At 38.8% G+C, this 14,012-nt stretch overlaps 1 protein-coding gene across 4 annotated transcripts in view; it reads left to right on the forward strand.

The window, feature by feature from the left end:
- Positions 1-14,012, forward strand: part of LOC307157248 (uncharacterized protein) — a 175,885-nt gene that overhangs the window by 114,088 nt on the left and 47,785 nt on the right. For 2 of the 4 annotated variants that reach the window (XM_079869112.1, XM_079869113.1), the window contains exon 3: positions 11,472-13,472. The exons of 1 other annotated variant lie outside the window; for it this stretch is intronic. In XM_079869112.1, the coding sequence (XP_079725238.1) occupies positions 11,472-13,123 (1,652 nt within the window). In that variant the 3' untranslated portion in view covers positions 13,124-13,472. Of the gene's footprint in view, positions 1-8,311; positions 8,815-11,471; positions 13,473-14,012 lie in introns of those variants that run through there. One more of the 4 variants, XM_079869111.1, reaches the window with a different exon arrangement.

A 14,012-nucleotide genomic window follows, 5' to 3' on the forward strand; every position in this document is an offset into this window, starting at 1 on the left:
CCTGATCCGCACTCTCAGATTTGTAAACCGTGCCTTCAGTTTTTGCAATCTGTACCCACAAATTCATAAACCGTTCTAAATCCGTTCCACGGGTTTGTAAACTGTACTCATGGATTTGTGGCCCTTCCCCCCGTCTGTGCCGGCTGATTCAGGCCGCCTGTTTAGCTGCGGGATGCATTGCATTGTGTTTTAACTTTTTTATTTTCTAAAAAACGACATTTACTTGTATCTTTAAAGTCCATTTTTTTGGGAGGAAAAAGCTCAGTATAATAGAATAAGCAAAAAAAGAATATAAAATATTCACATATAAAAAATAAATATAACACAAACACATTTCCAAAACTGTAAAAGGTTAGGTTATATAAAAATAAAACATTCATAAATTATTTTATGATAAACATATTACTGTCTTAAGTGAACTCATTTATAGTAAACGCAAATAATAATAATAATAATAATTATCATTATTATTATTAATATAGACATAGCCTATTTAGAAGACGCTATTATCCAAAAAAGGAACAAAGCAATCCGTCAAGTGTCAGTCATAATACAGGTTAGACAATAATAATAAAGGGCTAAGATTATAACAAATAAACACAAGATTTTGACGCATATCCAAGGGTTTGTGCTGCCTACTACTGCTAAAGTGGAAAGCCTGCACCCCGGTGTTCAGCGTGCAGTTAAAATTTTCAGAAAAGTCTATGTGAATGGCCACTTCATCCTCCATTAAACTTTCCTTCAGTGCTCTGCATGCCTCAACCTGGTGTATCCAGTAAAACTGGTGCCTGGCTAGTTTATGAAAGACATCTTTTGCAGCGATTTTTGTGTGAGCATATCAGTGAACACGCCTGACCACTCGGTGAGTTTCACGTCTTTGTAAACGAAAGTTTAATGCGTATTAGGAAGGATTGTTCGAGTGCACATACACCCATTCTAGAGGTTTTGTGGAAAGCGAAAGAAACCTAAAATTCTCGGGACAGCAGCATGTGTCCAAATTTTAATCTTAACCGTTCTATTTCATCAGAAATGATCTGTAAACAGGGCTTTAAGTGTAAAATACCGAACTTACCCTTTAATGTCTATATTCTAATAATTAGGGCTGTAACAATATGCAATATGAAACCAAAATCGCGACACTCGGATCCACGAACCCGCGGTGTGAGTGTGAGAAGGCAGAATCGCGACACACCCCTTATTTGAAGTTAACATTATACAATACATAGACCTGGATAAATTCTTTAAAATTGGGCAATCCCAGCGTTATGGACGTGACAATTGCAGTAAAAACTTGAAATTTAAATTCTCAAATACCAATTGAAACTGTTTATATCCATACTCCCTTAATAAAGAAGTCCAGACATCAGAAAAATGCTAGTCTACAGACACATGCGTTTTATATTTTAATATGAGGGAAATATAAATCCGTAATGGACGTGACACAAAAAAAAATCTTTAACTTTTAGGTGGCAAAATATTTTTTAGTAATTCTGTGAATTTCACTGTGCAAACCAAAAGTAATAACCACCGGATGAAGAACATATCACAGAACATATCATATTCATTTTATTTTTTGTGTTCACATTTATGAGGAAAAAACAATGTTACGGACGTGTCAGTTCTCCGTTAGCACGTGAGCGCTCTGAAAGCGGCACTAAAATACTGCTTTAAAACGTTCACAGAGACCTCAAAAGCCCTTCTTTAAAGTGAATTTTTTTTCGTATTAATTGTATCTTAATTTTAATCAATATTTCATTCATGTTTCATGGATTTAATAAATAAGTAAATATAGCAGAAAATAGATCAGGTGAAACTCATGAACCGAAACTCAGGTCTGTAGCCTACTTGCCTCACAGACCTGAGATGTATATATATATATATATATATATATATAGAAAACTTGAAATGTGTACTTTTAAACAGAACAATTCAAAACGAAAGAAAACAGACTGTTTTCTGCATGTAATCCGTATAAAATGTGCATTTCTCTCTGGCGCGTTCACTGCAAAGATCACGCGTCAGCATCAATTAAAATGTCTCCTTGTTATATTTTACATATTCATAATCATTACTTTTGCCGGTTCTTTGTGACAGCTTTATTGGCAGCGCCACAGTTGCATGTTACATGAACGCGTCAGCACCGAAAACATGGAGATTTTTTTCAATCCCTGTTTTGGCAAGGGGAAAAACTGATCAGAAAATGTAAACAAACGTTGTAGAAATGTAGTGGAGTAGAAAGTATAATAATTGCTGCAAAAAGTAACGAAGTAAAAGTCAAAAGTATGCACTATTGATTCTACTTAAGTAAAGTACAGATACGTGAAAAATGTACTTAAGTAAAGTAACGAAGTATTTTTACTTCGTTACATTCCACCACTGCATGTCAGTATACTTTCATTGCATAATATATTATGTTATATTTTAATATTATATTTTACATATAATATATATATATATTAGGGCTGTCAAAGTTAGCGCGTTAATAACGCGTTAACGCAAAATCATATTAACGGCACAAATTTTTTTAACGTGCGATTAACGCAGCGCGTATTTTCTGTTTGACCCGTGGCCCAACCCCTAGTTGGAGAAATGGAGATACACAGTGTTGCTAACTTAGCGACATTGCAGACCCATTTAGCGATTTTTTCCCTTCAACAAAGTGCCCAAACCTTATTTAAGTTAGTTTCTGAGAATCTACCGGTACCACCGGTACTGCTCTCCCAGCACGCGCGCGCGCCTCTCTCTCTCTCTCTCTCTCTCTCTCTCTCTCTCGCTCGCTCGCTCGCTCTCTCTCTCTGCGTCTCGCGCGGAGGAGCAGCGCTTTAACTCAGTTAAGCACAGATATTATGTTGCTTCTCTATTTTTACAAGTATAGCCGAAATCAGAGCACAGATATTGTCTTTATCTTATGTGAATTTGATTTCACCAGACGACGGCTCGATTATCAGAATTTTTGTGCAGATTAACGTCTTGGAAGGGAGAGCTGGTTATGTCTTAATGGGTCGCGTTTCAGTCACCATTTCAAATTCATTCCGTTGTTTGACAACAGAAACAGTAAAATATACCAATGAAAACAGTTTTATTGAGAATTTAGCTTCATCAAAATGGGCACAGAGAGAGACAAACTACAATGTAATAGGCTAATAAATAATAAATGTACATTTAGTATTTTCAGAAGAGCTGCCCTGTCATGCAAAAATCTAAACATGTTTGTGTTAGTAAATTGCTCTGTGCAAAGAAAGAGAAGTAATGGTAACCTGGCATTTTTTTGTTCTTTCTACGTGTCTAATAGACATGAACAAGTTCTTTGAAAAACATCTATGACCTTTGAAACATGTCTCGTCCTTATGCTCTATATTGACTATGGTTTCAATAATAAACATACATTTGCATAAAGCATCTATATTTATCCATGCCCACGTTGATTAGAGTATTACAAACTTGAAAAGTATTAATTTAAGGTACATTTAGAACAATTAAAAAAATGTGCGATTAAATGCGATTAATCGCGAGTTAACTCATGACAATATGCGATTAATCGCGATTAAAAAATGTAATCGATTGACAGCCCTAATATATATATATATATATATATATATATATATACAGTGAGGAAAATAAGTATTTGAACACCCTGCTATTTTGCAAGTTCTCCCACTTAGAAATCATGGAGGGGTCTGAAATTGTCATCGTAGGTGCATGTCCACTGTGAGAGACATAATCTAAAAAAAAAAAATCCAGAAATCACAATGTATGATTTTTTAACTATTTATTTGTATGATACAGCTGCAAATAAGTATTTGAACACCTGAGAAAATCAATGTTAATATTTGGTACAGTAGCCTTTGTTTGCAATTACAGAGGTCAAACGTTTCCTGTAGTTTTTCACCAGGTTTGCACACACTGCAGGAGGGATTTTGGCCCACTCCTCCACACAGATCTTCTGTGTGCTTCGGGTCATTGTCATGTTGGAAGACCCAGCCTCGACCCATCTTCAATGCTCTAACTGAGGGAAGGAGGTTGTTCCCCAAAATCTCGCAATACATGGCCCCGGTCATCCTCTCCTTAATACAGTGCAGTCGCCCTGTCCCATGTGCAGAAAAACACCCCCAAAGCATGATGCTACCACCCCCATGCTTCACAGTAGGGATGGTGTTCTTGGGATGGTTCTCATCATTCTTCTTCCTCCAAACACGTTTAGTGGAATTATGACCAAAAAGTTCTATTTTGGTCTCATCTGACCACATGACTTTCTCCCATGACTCCTCTGGATCATCCAAATGGTCATTGGCAAACTTAAGACGGGCCTTGACATGTGCTGGTTTAAGCAGGGGAACTTTCCGTGCCATGCATGATTTCAAACCACGTCTTAGTGTATTACCAACAGTAACCTTGGAAACGGTGGTCCTAGCTCTTTTCAGGTCATTGACCAGCTCCTCCCGTGTAGTTCTGGGCTGATTTCTCACCTTTCTTAGGATCATTGAGACCCCAAGAGGTGAGATCTTGCATGGAGCCCCAGTCCGAGGGAGATTGACAGTCATGTTTAGCTTCTTCCATTTTCTAATGATTGATCTAACAGTGGACCTTTTTTCACCAAGCTGCTTGGCAATTTCCCCGTAGCCCTTTCCAGCCTTGTGGAGGTGTACAATTTTGTCTCTAGTGTCTTTGGACAGCTCTTTGGTCTTGGCCATGTTAGTAGTTGGATTCTTACTGATTGTATGGGGTGGACAGGTGTCTTTATGCGGCTAACGACCTCAAACAGGTGCATCTAATTTAGGATAATAAATGGAGTGGAGGTGGACATTTTAAAGGCAGACTAGCAGGTCTTTGAGGGTCAGAATTCTAGCTGGTAGACAGGTGTTCAAATACTTATTTGCAGCTGTATCATACAAATAAATAGTTAAAAAATCATATATTGTGATTTCTGGATTTTTTTTTTTTTAGATGATGTCTCTCACAGTGGACATGCATCTACGATGACAATTTCAGACCCCTCCATGATTTCCAAATGGGAGAACTTGCAAAATAGCAGAGTGTTCAAATCCTTATTTTCCTCACTATATATATATATATATATATATATATATATATATATATATATATATATAAAGGCATAGAACCAGTTTATTTGTAGTGCACTGACAATAGTTTTATATAATTAGTTTAATTAAATTGACCTTAAGATATGTTTGGTAATTGTGCCTGAATGAATTGAAAATTAATTTGCTACATTTAATTTTAATGAACAGTAACTTTAAACACTTAGCAGTTTGAATGACTGTATAAACAAAATGACGGAGTATGTTTTTATGTTTCCACTGTTCGATCGCGCCCGCGCCTCACACACACACACACACACACACACGCGCGCGCGCGCGCGCACAAATAAAAGTAAACACTTTGCGACTTTTCGATCGCGCCCGCCCCCCCCCCCTCTCTCTCTCTCTCTCTCTCGCTGCAAAAGATGCTTTCCAACAGGTTTTATCATAGTTTTTGTCCAACTCCATATCCTTAGCTTTCATCTTAGTAATTAGCATAGTGATCTGCTCACTGCTCCTAGCATCCAACTTGCGTCTACCCAAGAAACTAGCCATTGACTGGTGGGTGCTGCCTGAGGAGGATGAAGCTGCTCCTGGGTGCTTTGATCTCAGGTGGCTATGCATCGTTATTGTAGAGTGGTGGTATGCCAGCTTTGCTTAGCATAATTTACACTCAACTTTATCATTGTTATTTTTTTTTTAAAGAGTCCTACATGGAGCTTCTTGGTTGTTGCATGGTTGGTCGCAGAGTTAACAGTCACGACAATGCTCTTCTTCTGTTGTTTGTTTACATTATGTACACAATGCAGGTAGCCTAGATCACGCAGTAGGGGGTTTCATTCATGTTAGCGACACCTTGTGTCCCCGACAGGAAAATACCCTGCTGTGCGATCTGTGACAGTGGGCATGGCATCAATTATGTAGAACACATTGTAATTGAACGAAAATATAACGATATTCGAAAAAGCTATTTTATGTTCGAATTTCGCACGCAGTTCGACTATTCAACCATTCAAAGATTGCGAATCATCCCTAATATATAGCCTAGCCTATATTATATTATATTATATTATGTTATATGTAAAACGCATCATGCAGCCCAAACCGTAAGTGCTGGAGACTTGAAACTTTGCCAGATGGTAGTACAAAAATCGAGGTGAGGTTGAGAGAGTATGACCCCGATTGGCCCATAGGTGGCGGTATAGCAATCAAAAGCGCAAAACATATAACTCCTAGACCGTATGTCGTAGACTCAAGTGTCTTATATCATTGGAAAGCTGGACTCCTAAACAACAAAACATATATCTCTGATTTCATTTCCGGTATGCAAATTTTCCCGCCATTTTGAATTTAGTCAAAAAACTACTTTTGCGAACTAGTCCTAGGTTTTTCGCCTGATCGGAACCAAACCAGTGCAGAAATGTTCTCTGGAGTCTGAAAATCAATAATTATTGGTGCAAAATGAACGTTGTGGGAGGAGCCTATTTTACTAAAATGGCTATAACTCGAGAAGTAAATGAGATATCTTCACCAAACCTGGTACACGTGTATGAATTCAATTTGGGGTCACAGTAAAAAAAATGAGTGATAATTGAACACTAGGTGGCGCTACAACATGAAAAAAACATGAAAAAGGCTATAACCACCTGACCGCTAGTCCGATTGACTTGAAAATTGGTATGCAGTGTCTTGGTCCAAGGTGCCATGTATGTCTATGAGGACATTGGCTTATCTCGAAAAACATGGCCGCCATTGGCCAATGAAGTTGAGCACCTATTAGACAAGGTTAACAGAGGACGAACGAAACGAAACTCGATGGGCATGTTCGACTCATGGCCCTAGAGCTCTGTAAGAATTTTGAAAGAAATCGGCCACTAGTTGGCGCTAACGAGTTGTATGGCTCTGTAATCACGTGGTGTTACACTTATCATCACAAAATGCATATCATTTGATAGATCTGCTCATGCTGAACAATTTTGCCTCAAGAACCATTGCTGTCAATCAAACCGTTCATTAAATATTCGCAAACATGTTAAAAACCTACTTTTGCGAATTAGTCCTAGGTTTTTCGCCCGATCAGACCAGACCAGTCTAGGACAATTCTCTGGACTCTCTAGATCAGGGATGGGCAACTTCGGTCCTGGAGGGCCACTGTCCTACAGAGTTTAGCTTCAACCCTAATCAAACACACCTGAACAAGCTAATCAAGGTCCTCAGGATTACTAGAAAATTACAGGCAGGTGATTTTTTCAGGGTTGGAGTTAAAGTCTGTAGGACAGTGGCCCTCCAGGACCGAAGTTGCCCATCCCTGCTCTAGATCAATAATTATAAAAAAAAAAGTTCAACTTTTGCATATGGATGGCTGTAATAGGGTCATTTAAAAAGCCTAAATCCTAAATGAAAATTCAGAACTTCACAAAAATATGGTGAGCATATGTGACATAACATCATTAACAAGCATGCAACATTTTATGGAGATCAGACGATAGGTGGCGCTATAACTGTTAAAAAGCTCTAAAACCATATATTTCCTATGGTAGATTGCCTGTAAATTGTCTTTTCCATCTGTTATGTCAGTGGTTACATGCTTGCTAAATAAAACTTAATAACTTTTGATGCTCTTGTGCTTAAAGGCCTTAACTGCTTGAACCCCGATAAATGCTGCTTGCAGCTTTAATTGACTTTATTTCTGTAGGCGCACAGGAATTTCACTGTAAGTCAACTTTATGAGAATTTACCATATTAGGCTGTATATTTCATTTTATTTAGATTCAATATGCATAATAATAGTAGCTAATAATAATAATAAATGAAGACACGATCGTGAATGGATTTAAAATGCTGTGAGATGGGATGGATAAGTGTTTTCATGTAGGCCTATAATATTTTATGTTGTTACATATTCTTTTATCATTTATTGATAATAACAAACTTCATTCTAATGCTGCCATGGTCAACATCGCACGCAATACAAAAGGCTATAATATAGGTTAATTTAATAATTTCTTAATTCCACCCTTATTTTAAAATAAATATTAATAAAGGCCTATTCGTTTATGATAATTCCAGGTTGCTATGGTCACACAGGTTGTTTACACATTTAACTCGTGGCCATGAGAAAAATATATCGTTCCCTCAACATTTGAACTTATTTACATCTTGCATATTATCACGTTCCCACGAGTTAATATGCTGTGGACACATTTCACTGGCCAGTGTAGAAATGTCCTGGACGTGTTTTTCTTACTGTTAATTATTCTCCTCTTAAACAGGACAGTGTCCAAACACACAGAAAAACTCCTGGTGAAGCGACTGAGATCCACGTGACACACTATTATAAAGATGCCGTTTATTAAAGAGGAGAGTGAAGACGTGAGGATTGAAGAAACATTCAGTGTCAAACATGAAGATACTGAGACACAAACCAAGATGGCGTTTATTAAAAAGGAGGGTGAAGATGTGAGGATTAAAGAAACATTCAGTGTCAAACATGAAGATACTGAGACACAAACCAAGATGGTGTTTATTAAAGAGGAGAGTGAAGATTTGAGGGTTGAAGAAACATTCAGTGTCAAACATGAAGATACTGAGACACAAACAAAGAAGCCGTTTATTAAAAAGGAGGGTGAAGATGTGAGGATTGAAGAAACATTCAGTGTCAAACATGAAGAAACTGAGGAACACACAAAGACGGCGTTTATTAAAGAGGAGAGTGAAGGCGTGAGGATTGAAGAAACATTCAGTGTCAAACATGAAGAAACTGAGGAACAAACAGGTTGGTTTCATTTTTCAAGTCTTTTTTCAGTCATTCTTTGTCAACACATGTCACAACTTAAATTAGAAAAAACAAAACAAAACACTTCCGCATGATTTGTTTTCTTCTTTAGAATGACAGTATGTGGAGTACAATGTACCTGGTGGGTAATATATTCACAACTCTTCACTGCCTCAACAGTTTCAGATGAATGCCCGATTATAAGCATTACTTTTAACAATTTAATCTTTGTACCCATCTGTAATGTATATTAGAAATAAAAAGGCAGTAAGGTTGTCAAGCTTGAACGAATATAAACACCAGCGTCCGTATCATGTTACAGCGGTTAACGTCAGTATTCCACGTGTTAGCTAACATTAGTCCAAAAGTGAGCTCAAAGTTATTTATCCAAACAGCAACAAACTTACCTGCTACTTCTGCGGGTGGTATCTTCATCGGTTCGTCTTTGCTTTGACTTAGATTTGAAAAGCTTGGCTGTGTTTGGTCAAATTGAATGTAGCAGTTATGGCATGCTGTTATGCTTTCTGTCAGAAATTTGAAGTACAGATATTAAATACAAATCTTATCGGCGCTTGGAGACTTGACTTTTCTTGGTTTAGACTTTTTCTCAGGACGGGTATCAGGGTAGCAAGCAGGTGAAACATTGCGCATGCAAAAGAGAATGTCTGCGCACATACGGAAAAATGTATTTTAAATGCAAAATTAGTTTTCGTTCGCTCAAAATATTTTCATTTGCGAGACGAACATTTCTCTGCGAAACTCATTTAACACGTGTGCCAAATGCCATTTTGCGCACTCAAAATATGATCTTGCACATGCAGAATTGTGGCAGAAAAATAACAACAGGCAGGCAGCAAATGGTCAAGAGAAGGTAATCCAAACAAGGTCAAGAAACGGGTATATCAAACAGACAAATGCTCAGAAATGTAGGCTGTGGCAATACAAGACTTTGCACCGAACCTAGTGTTCTCATGGCTTAAATAGTTTGTGAAATGACTGACAGGTGTGAGCGTGATTAGTTAGGGTATGAGGTTTCTGGGAATTTTAGTCTGTGGTTTAATACTCAGGAAAGGGTGACCTCCGTTGGCCAATGGAAAGATTTTCTGGGGTGGCACTCGTGACACAAACCCCCCGCCCACAACCAATACCCACTACCCACCCCCAGCCAGAGGATGCCTCCTGACGCAAGGGTGCATTCGACACCAGGGTCTTCCACGAGGTCGAGGGGCTGGTCTCTGGATGAGTCCTATGGAATTATGTGTTAAGTGTGTGTTTGTGGATGTCCTCTGCATTGACCCAAGACCTCTCTTCTGTGCCATACCCCTCACAGTCAACCAGATATTGCAGTCATCAATCCTGACGTCTGGAGTCAAGAAGATCTCGCACTTGGTATGGCTCCTCGTCATCCACGATTATGGGTAGTGGGCTCTGGATATCGCCCTCCCCCTCTTCCCTCGGGCCCCGACAGGTTTCAGCAGAGAAACATAAAAAGTGGGAGAAACACATAGGGTTGCACAATTAATCGCATTTCTAATCGCGATTATGTAATGTTATGTAAAAAAAATCTACTTACATTATTCAGTGTGCTTAAGAGGTGTGTTTAGAGGATGTTACATTGCGAGAGGCGAATCACGACTACTTCAGAGAACCCAGCACAGTAGAAACTACCAGTGACGTACAGTAAGTGTACGCTGAAATAAAAAGTCTCTCGACTCAGAAAAACAGACTTTCCTGTCCTCTCAGCTGTTATACTGCGCTCGTAGCATGCACTCTTCAATTGCACGCGCAAATGTGGTGACGCACGTTGTATATCACTTCACTGAAGACAGTTTTGAGCATATTCAGCCTAGGGAAGGAATTGGCTCCAGTCTGGTTGGTTGATTGATTGATTGATTGATTTGAAAGCCTGATTGATTCTGTTGGCAGTACATTCTCAGAAAACTTGTTCTTGGATTAAACATTCAGTTTGGCCATTAGACTGGGGGTGGTACCCTGAACTGGGGCTTACATTTACATTGAGTAAAGAGGCGTGTGGTTTTAATATGAAGAATACTAACTTGCAGGATAATGTCAGTGCTGGTGTTTCGAACATGACTGGTCCCCAGGGGGCATCCATCGAACGCTGCCACTGTCAAGGGAGATTCACAGGGGATTAGTGGGGTATCTCGCACAGTCGGACTAGGCCTTCATCAATAAAACTGCCCGCTACCCCAGAGTCAAGAAGGGCCTTGGTAATGATAGCATTTGTGGAAAAGGTTATCTTTACTGGTACTTCCATACATGAGGTAGAATAACTGTGAAGAATGAATGTACTCACCCTGGGAGTATTCTGCTGTGGTAGTCAAGTGAGGCAGTTTGCTCTTAGATACCCAACTGGCCACAGTACAGGCACAGATGTTCTCTTACGTGGCGTTCTCGTTCTTCAGTGGAACATCCGGGCGGAGTACTTGGGATGTGTCCTAAAGAAAGTTAAGAATTAACAGTATTAATAAGAGGCTCTCACAATACAACTTTTGATTACAACTTTACTCAGTTGTTTAGTGGGCATAGGATCTAGAATATGTTGTTGGATTTAATGTTTTAGATGTCTAAATGTTTTTATGTCTGTTACTTTGTGCCATTAAACTAGTGTTAACTCGTTTTTGTTTTTACCCTAGACCTGATGGCTCTGAAAGAAGAGAGTCAAGAACTGAAAGAAGAGAGTCAAGAACTGAATGAAATTGAAGAGAAATGTCATGATTTCATGACTAGTGACAAATCCTGTAGTAACTCACAGACTCATAAAACAGAAACTAGAAATCTCCAGATAAGAGTTCACTCTGGAGAGAAGCCTTTGACCTGCCAACAGTGTGGAAAGAATTTCAATCGAAAAGACAGCCTTAAAATCCACTTGAAAATCCACACTGGAGAGAAGCCTTTCACCTGCAAACTGTGTGGGAAGAGTTTCTCACTAAAAGGAAATCTTAAGACTCACATGATAGTTCACACTAGAGAGAAGCCATTCACATGCTCTCAGTGTGGAAAGAGTTTTACACAGAAAAAATCCCTTACAGTCCACATGAGAATTCACACTAGAGAGAAGCCTTTTGCCTGCAAACAGTGTGGGAAGAGTTTTTCACTACAAGGAAATCTTAAAACTCACATGCGAATTCACACTGGAGAGAAGCCTTTCATATGCTCTGAGTGTGGAAATAGTTTTAAACATAAAAGAGACCTTAATGCCCACATGAGAAATCACAGTGGGAAGAAGCCTTACACCTGCACTCTGTGTGGGAAGACTTTCTCACTACAAGGAACTCTAAAAACTCACATGCGAATTCACACTGGAGAGAAGCCTTTCATATGCTCTCAGTGTGGACACAGTTTTAAACAGAAAAGAGACCTTAATGCCCACATGAAAGTACACACTGGAGAGAAGCCTTACACCTGCAAACTGTGTGGAAAGAACTTTACACTAAAAGAAAGTTTTAAGACTCACATGACAATTCACACTGGAGAGAAGCCATTTGTTTGTGATCAGTGTGGAAAGAGTTTCAGACGTAAAGCACACCTTAATCATCACATGAAGATTCACTCAGGAGAGAAATGTTTTATATGTCATCAGTGTGAAAGGAGTTTCACAGACATGAATCACCTTGAGAATCATGTAAAAATTCACATCGGAGAGAAGCCTTATATGTGTCATCAGTGTGGACAGAGTTTCACAAACAGAGCAAACCTTGAAGATCACATGAGAATTCACACTGGAGAGAAGCCTTTCACTTGTACTCAATGTGGAAAGAGCTTCACGATTAAAGGAGACCTTAATATTCATATGAGAGTTCATACTGGAGAGAAGCCTTACAAGTGTTTTCAGTGTGAAAAGAGTTTCACAGACAGGAATCACCTTAAAAATCATGTAAAGATTCATATCGGAGAGAAGCCTTTCATGTGCCATGACTGTGGAAAGAGTTTCACATACAGAGCACACCTTGAGTATCACTTAAGAGTTCACACTGGAGAAAAGCCTTTCACCTGCCCTCAATGTGGAAGGAGCTTCACAGTTAAAGGAAACCTTAAGCTGCACATGAGAGTTCACACTGGAGAGAAGCCTTACAAGTGTCTTCAGTGTAAAAAGAGTTTCACAATTAAAGGAAACCTTAATATTCACATGAGAGTTCACACTGGAGAGAAGCCTTACAAGTGTCTTCAGTGTGATATGAGTTTCCCATATCACATAAGCCTGAAACATCATTTACAAACTCATTCTGGAAAGAAAATGACGTTTCCTCAGTGTGACGAGGTTGAGAAAAAGGAGGAATTTCAATAATAATCTGCACATTCACTCTGAAGAAAGACAATTAAATTGTGATCAATGCAATAAAAACATCATACTCACAAATACATATGAAAAGTCATGTAAATGTGAGACCCTGTTTGTGTTCTTTGTTAAAGAGTATGGCAGTAGAAAATGTATTTCTGCACCCCTTTTAACAAGGTGAATTAGAAAACTGATGGTTCTTGAAGATGGTTAAATTGACTCTTTCCATAGCTTCATTCCTCTGTTTCTTTTTCGGATTCTTACACTTTGCATTTTACCCATGTGTGTATGAGTGATTAGTGTGTATGTCTTTGTTTAGAATAGTCATGTGTTCATGATTTAGTTAATAAAACTTAAACACAATACATGTGAGTATTTGATTCTGATAAACTGTTTGCAAATCAAAGTCACAGCAATTCCTGATCTTGCTACATGCTGTAGTAGTACTGTACACAGTAAGAACGTTGTTTTTCAGTGGCCACGAAAATAACATGTTTATTTTCTTAGCCTCCTTGGTTTGATGGTCTGTAATGTGGAGCGTAGCTAGGCTTCCTCTCATGTTCTGCTGAATGGTGTCTCCACTCATGGAGCATCGTGCTGAAGTTGCCAGGCTCTCTGTGAGCCTCCTTGGCTAAATGTCTTTAGGGTTGAGTGTTCTTAGGCTTTCTCTCGATTTAGAGAGTATTCCTGCTGTGGCCTCCACTCGCCATATCTCCGCTTTGATATCAGTATCAGGTTCTTAGTCTCCCTTTGAGCTGACAGCATTACACATTTTTAGATGCATAAATCTTTATAAGTAGTTCTTAGCACTGAACGTGGCTGGGCTTCCTCTCACTTTTGAGAGTTGTCCTGCTGAGGCCTCTGTTCTCAGAGCTCCATCTGCATGTCAGCTTCAGCA

The sequence above is a fragment of the Squalius cephalus genome (assembly GCF_949319135.1).
Source record: "Squalius cephalus genome assembly, chromosome: 4".
Classification (NCBI taxonomy): domain Eukaryota; kingdom Metazoa; phylum Chordata; class Actinopteri; order Cypriniformes; family Leuciscidae; genus Squalius; species Squalius cephalus.